Below are 5,849 nucleotides of genomic sequence, written 5' to 3'. Positions count from 1 at the left end.
AGACAGACAAGACACTATCGTAGTACGACAGACTAGAGAAGACGACACTATCGTAGCTATAGAGACTGACAGATCCAGAGGGAGAGAGAGAAGCCGTGGGATAGATGAGAGGATTCCTCCTTCACTCCAGATTAGTTCCATACGGTATATCAGCAATGATAGTGCTGTAAGATGTGTGTATTAAATTGTCTCTTCTTGCTCTCTCTGTCTTTCTCTTCTTCTTTCTCTCTCTCTCCAGGAGTCTCAGGTTCATCTCATCTACTCTGGCCTCTAACCAGGTCCTGTAGCTCGCATGGAAGAGGGAATGGAGGTACAGAAGGAAGGGTACCCGTCTCTTTCTATTTTCTTATCGTTGTTCTTTCACCTTCTTCATCCTTCGTCCTCTGCTCTCTCATCTCTCTCTTTCCTCTCTCTCCCATTCTTCATTTTCTTTTGTTCTCTCTTGACCACCACTCGTGTCTAACTTCCCATCATCATTGACTCTCGTCTCGTCTCTTCTGCTCTCGGTCTACGTTACTACATCTCTCTTCTTCCTCTCGTCTCTCTCTCCTCTCGTCTACTATCTCTCTTCTCTCTCCTTCTCGTCTCTCTCCTGTCTTTAATCTTGAGAAATTACTGCTTCATATCAGTAACACCAGTTCCTCTCTGCTCTCTCTCTCCCTTCAATCCCTCACCTCTCCCTCCTCCCAGGATATATAAAGTGGGATGATATCTCGCGGTGCCTGCTCCAGTATCGGAGGCTACAGCAGTGGGGACGTATGTTGGAGACGGTAGACTTTGCGGTGTCCACGGGAATGTTGTGAATCATCCACGCAGGGAGAAGACGCCTGAAAAATATAACAGGGCCGAATGCCGCGGGGACAGTGAGGGGAGGGGGGAGGGGTTAAGGTGAGGGGGAAGGGGTAACGGGGCAAGATGAGGGGAAGGGGGTTAACGGGGAAGATTGTAGGGGGGAAGGGGTCTAACGGGGCAACGCCTATAGAGGGGGAAAAAGTGTTAACGGGGGAGGATAGTGGGGAAGTGAATTACAGGGGGAAGATGAGGGGGAAAGGGATTAACGGGTGCAAGATGAAGGGGGAAGGGGTACGGGATTATAGAGAAGTTACGGGGGCAAGATGAAGGGGGAAGGGATGTTACAGATGACGTAGGGAAAAGATAGGGGGGAGAGATTGAAGGGTTAAAGAATACGGGGCGAAGATGAAGGGGAAGGAGGTTAACAGGTGGGGCAGATGAGGGGAAAAGGTGTAGCGGTGTTGGAAGATGAGGGGGCAGGAGGTTTAACAGGGGAGAGAGGGAAGGTTCAAGGAAATGAGGGGAAGGGTGTTAACGGGAGATAATGAAGGGGGAAAGAAGGTTAACATGGGGAAGATGAGATGGGGGAAGGAAGTTAAGGGGGAGATGAGGGGTGGAAGGGTTAAGGGGGAAGATGAGGGGGAAGGTCAAAGGGAGGAAGAGAGGGGGAAAAGTAACGGGGAGAGATGAGGGGAGAAGGGTGTTAACAGGGGGCAAGTGAGGAGAGGGAAGGGGTTACGGGGAAGGATGAGGGGGAAATAGAGTTACAGGGGGAGATGAAGGGAGGAGTGTGAACAGGGGAAGATGAGGGGGGAAGGGGTTAACGGGGAAAGATGAGGGGAAAAGTTAACGGGGGAGAATGAGGGGTAGGAGTTCCAGGGGGAAGATGAGGGGGAGGGTTAGGGGCAAGATGAGTGGGAAAGGTTAACAGGGGGAGGAGTGAGGGGGAAAAGGTTACGGGGAGAGATGAGGGGAAGGAGTTACAGGGGCAAGATGAGGGGGGAAGGGGTTAGGGGCAAGATGGGGGGAAAAAGGTTAACAGGGGGAGAGATGGGGGGAAGGAGTTAAGGGGCAAGATGAGGGGAAGGGATTAACGGGGCAGATGAGGGGGAAAAAGGTTAACAGGGGGAGGAGATGAGGGGAAGGAGTTAAGGGGGAAGATGAGGGGAAAGAGTAACAGGGGGCAAGATGAGGGGAAGGAGTTAACAGGGGGCAAGATGAGGGGGGAAGGGGAGGGGTTAACAAGGGCAAGATAGGGGGGAAGGGTACAGGCGAGGAAGATGAGGGGAAGGGAGGGGTTAACAAGGGAAAGATGAGGGGGAAGGGGTTACAGGGGCAAGATGAGGGGGGAGGGGTTAACAGAGGGTGAGATTTGATTTAAGGAGATGAGGGGGAAGCGGTTAACAGGTGGCAAAGATGAGGGGGAAGGGTTAACAGGGGGCAAGATGAGGGGGAAGGGGAAGGGGTTAACAGGGGGCAATGATGGGGGGAAGGGGAAGGGGTTACAGGGGGCAGATTGAGGGGGGGAAGGGGTTACAGGGGGGAAGATGAGGGGGGAAGGGGTTAACAAGAGGGCGAGATGAGGGGGGAAGGGGTTAACAGAGGGCGAGATGGAAGGGGGAGGGATTTTAAACAGGGGGCAGGTGGGGGGGGTCTCTCTCTTCCTCTGTCCCCTCCTCCTCCTGCTTCTCCTGCTCTTCTTCCTCTCTCTCTCCTCCTCCTGCTCCTTCCTTCTTTCTCATTGTCCTTCTTTCTTATTCCTGCTCTGCCTCCTTATCTCTCTCGCCCCCCATCAGGAGCATATGATCCAGAATGAGGTAGCCATCCTGAGGAGGGTGAAACACCCCAACATTGTCCTGCTGATCGAGGAGATGGACACCTACAGTGAGCTCTACCTGGTTATGGAGCTTGTCAAGGTAGGCAATGCTAGGGGGTGTGTGTGTGTTGAATTTCAGATGCCATTCAAGGAACCCAAGTACAATAAAACACAAAGAATARAAGAACAAAGCAAAACAGATTTACTGGTGTACTTCCACTAGTGCAGGGACGGCTCTAGTCTTTTTGGGRCCCTAAGCAATATTTGGTTGGGGGGCCCCACCACCAAGCAGTCTAAAAGATAATTGTGGCCACCCTCTTAATGGCAGAGAGAAAAATGTACGTTTTAAAGTAAATTCTACACATTTTGCCATATGACGAAGAGAAAATGTTGCCGTTTTAAAGAACGTTTTTTGCAGTCCTGCACTTTTTGCCGAGACGGGGCGGAGAGAAAATTGTGCAATTTTATAACACATTTCCTGCAATTCTCCACATTTTGCCATGGTGCAGAGAAACATTTTAGCTTTTTTAAAGCAAATTTCCTGCAATTCTACACATTTTGCCATGGGGCAGAGAAACATTTTTGCTTTTTTAAAGCAAATTTCCTGCAATTCTACACATTTTGCCATGGGGCAGAGAGAAATGGTGTCTTTTTTAAAGCAAATTTCCTGCATTTCTCCACATTTTTCCATGGGGCATAGAAACATTTTWGCWTTTTTAAGCAAATTTCCTGCAATTCTCCACATTTTGCCATGACTCAAGTCATGTTAGTTTGATATCTGAGTGAGAATGAATGACACAATTAAGGGGGTTCTCCTGGAGGTCAAGGCCCCTGGACTGACAAAACAAGAGAAAGACTGCTGATTCACAAACACATTTCAACATCGCACCTTGTGTATTCCACTGTTCTAACTCTCAACGATAAGTTGAGAACCCGACTGAGTTCCTTACCAGTGATGCATCTCGTTCATAATGTGTCTGTGTTGTGTGGGAGCTTTCCTTCAGAAAGTATTCACACCCCTGAATGTTGTGTCACTGGCCTACACACAATACCCCATAATATCAAAGTTAAATTATGTTTTTAGACATTTTTACAAATTAATACAAAAATGAAATGCTGAAACGTCTTGAGTCAATAGGTATTCAACCCCTTTTGTTATGACAAGCCTAAATACGTTCAGGAGTAAATGTTTTCTTAACAGGTCACATAATAAGCTGCATGGACTCACTCTTTGTGCAATAATAGTGTTTAACATGATTTTTGAATGACTACCTCATCTCTGTACCCCACATTATCTGTAAAGCCCCACAGCCGAGCAGTGAATTGCAAACACAGATTCAACCATAAAGAACCAGGGAGGTTTTGAAATGTCTCACAAACAAGGACACATATTGGTAGATGGGTAAAAAATAGAAAAGTAGACATTGAATATCCCTTTGAGCATGGTGAAGTTATTAATTACACTTTGGATGGTGTATCAATACACCCAGTCACTACAAAGATACAGGTGTCCTTCCTAACTCAGTTGCCAGAGAGGAAAGAGGGCAATGGGGACTATAAAACAGTTACAGAGTTTAATGGCTGTGACAGGAGAAAACTGAGGATGTAATGCCCGGGGTGTAGTGGATGAACAAGTCAGACGCAGGAGACAGAGAGTTCAGAGTAGAGTACTACTTTAATCACCACATAGGTGAAAACGACGCCACTTAAAACAAATGCCCCAAAACACAGGGGAACTAAACAGTTCCCGAAAACAACCAACTTACACGAACAACCGTGACTTACAGCGTGTACGACAGTACACATCAAACAATCCCGCACAGCCAGCAGGCGGGCCGGCTGGGTAATAAAGCCCAACTAATAAACCTAATTACAAACAGGTGTCACTAATAAACAGACAAGGAGGGGGAGGAAAAAATCTGTGGCAGCTAGTAGGCCGGTGACGACGACCGCCGCCGAGCGCCACCCGAACAGGCAGGGGAGTCACCTTCGGTCGGAGCCGTGACAGAGGATGGATCAACGTCATTGTAGTTTCTCTACAATACTAACCTAAATGAACAGAGTGAAAAGAAGGAAGCCTGTACAGAATAATAATATTCCAAAACAAGGTATTAACAAGGTATTAACAAGGTATTAACAAGGTATTCAAGTGAAACTGCAGAAATTGTGGCAAAGAAATGAACTTTGCCCTGAATAGCAAGTACCACCCCTTCATATTTTCAACCATGGTGGTGGCTGCATCATGTTATGGGTATGCTTGTCATCGTTAAGGACTGGGGAGTTTTGTAGGATAAAAAGAAACGTAATGGAGATAAGCACAGGTAAAATCTTAAGAGGAAAACCTGGTTAAGTCTGCTTTCCACAAGACACTGGGAGACGAATTCACCTTTCAGCAGGACAATAACCTAAAACACAAGGACGAATCTACACTGGAGTTGCTTACCAAGATGACATTAAATGTTCCTGAGTGGCCTAGTTACAGTTTAGACTTAAATCAGTTAGAAAATCTATGGCAAGACTTGAAAATGGCAGTCTAGCAATGATCAACAACCAACTTAATTGAGCTTGAAGAATGAAAATAAATAAATGTGCAAATATTGTCTAATCCAGGTGTGGAAAGTTCTTAGRGACTTACCCAGAAAGACTCACATCGCTGCCAAAGGTGATTCTACATGTATTGACTCATAGGTGTGAATACTTATTAAGTAAATTAGATATTTCTTTATTTAATTTTCAATAAATTTGCTAACATTTAAAAAAACATTTTTTTACTTTGTCATTATTAAGTGTTGCGTGTAGATGGGTAATTAAAAAATATATATTTTAGCCATTTGAATTCAGGCTGTAACACAACAAAATGTGGATTAAGTCGAGGGGTTTGAATACTTTCTGAAGGCTCTGTATATATATCTATTTTTTGGTCGAGGGCCCTAGAGGTCAAGTGCCCTAAGCGACCTCTTATGCCTGGAGCAAGACCTGCACACACAGAAAGGGATAATGAGGAATAGAGATGGATGGAGGGAGTGAGAGAGAGAGAGAGAGAAGAAGAGGAGAAGAGTAGAGAGAGAGAGAGAAAAAGAGAGCAAAAGAGAGTCACATTGATAAAGGGAGGGAGAGGAGAGGAGAAAGGTAACAAACTGACAGAGAGAAAGCAATATAGAGCTTCGATAAAAAATCGAAAGATAACGTGACACAGGGCATAAAGAGAGAGGGAGAGAAAAAGAGAGGGACAGAGGGTAAG

At 46.1% G+C, this 5,849-nt stretch overlaps 2 protein-coding genes across 2 annotated transcripts in view; one reads left to right on the top strand and one right to left on the bottom strand.

The window, feature by feature from the left end:
• Nucleotides 1-5,849, bottom strand: part of foxo6b (forkhead box O6 b) — an 89,241-nt gene that overhangs the window by 35,220 nt on the left and 48,172 nt on the right. The window lies entirely within an intron of this gene.
• Nucleotides 1-5,849, top strand: part of LOC139023253 (serine/threonine-protein kinase DCLK1-like) — a 61,230-nt gene that overhangs the window by 9,197 nt on the left and 46,184 nt on the right. Inside the window, exon 2 of the mRNA XM_070435997.1 lies at nucleotides 2,589-2,708. Within this exon, the coding sequence (XP_070292098.1) occupies nucleotides 2,589-2,708 (120 nt within the window). The remainder of the gene's footprint in view (nucleotides 1-2,588; nucleotides 2,709-5,849) is intronic.

This window comes from Salvelinus sp. IW2-2015, linkage group LG30, assembly GCF_002910315.2.
Source record: "Salvelinus sp. IW2-2015 linkage group LG30, ASM291031v2, whole genome shotgun sequence".
Lineage (NCBI taxonomy): Eukaryota > Metazoa > Chordata > Actinopteri > Salmoniformes > Salmonidae > Salvelinus > Salvelinus sp. IW2-2015.
This window is presented reverse-complemented; position numbering and strand designations above follow the sequence as displayed.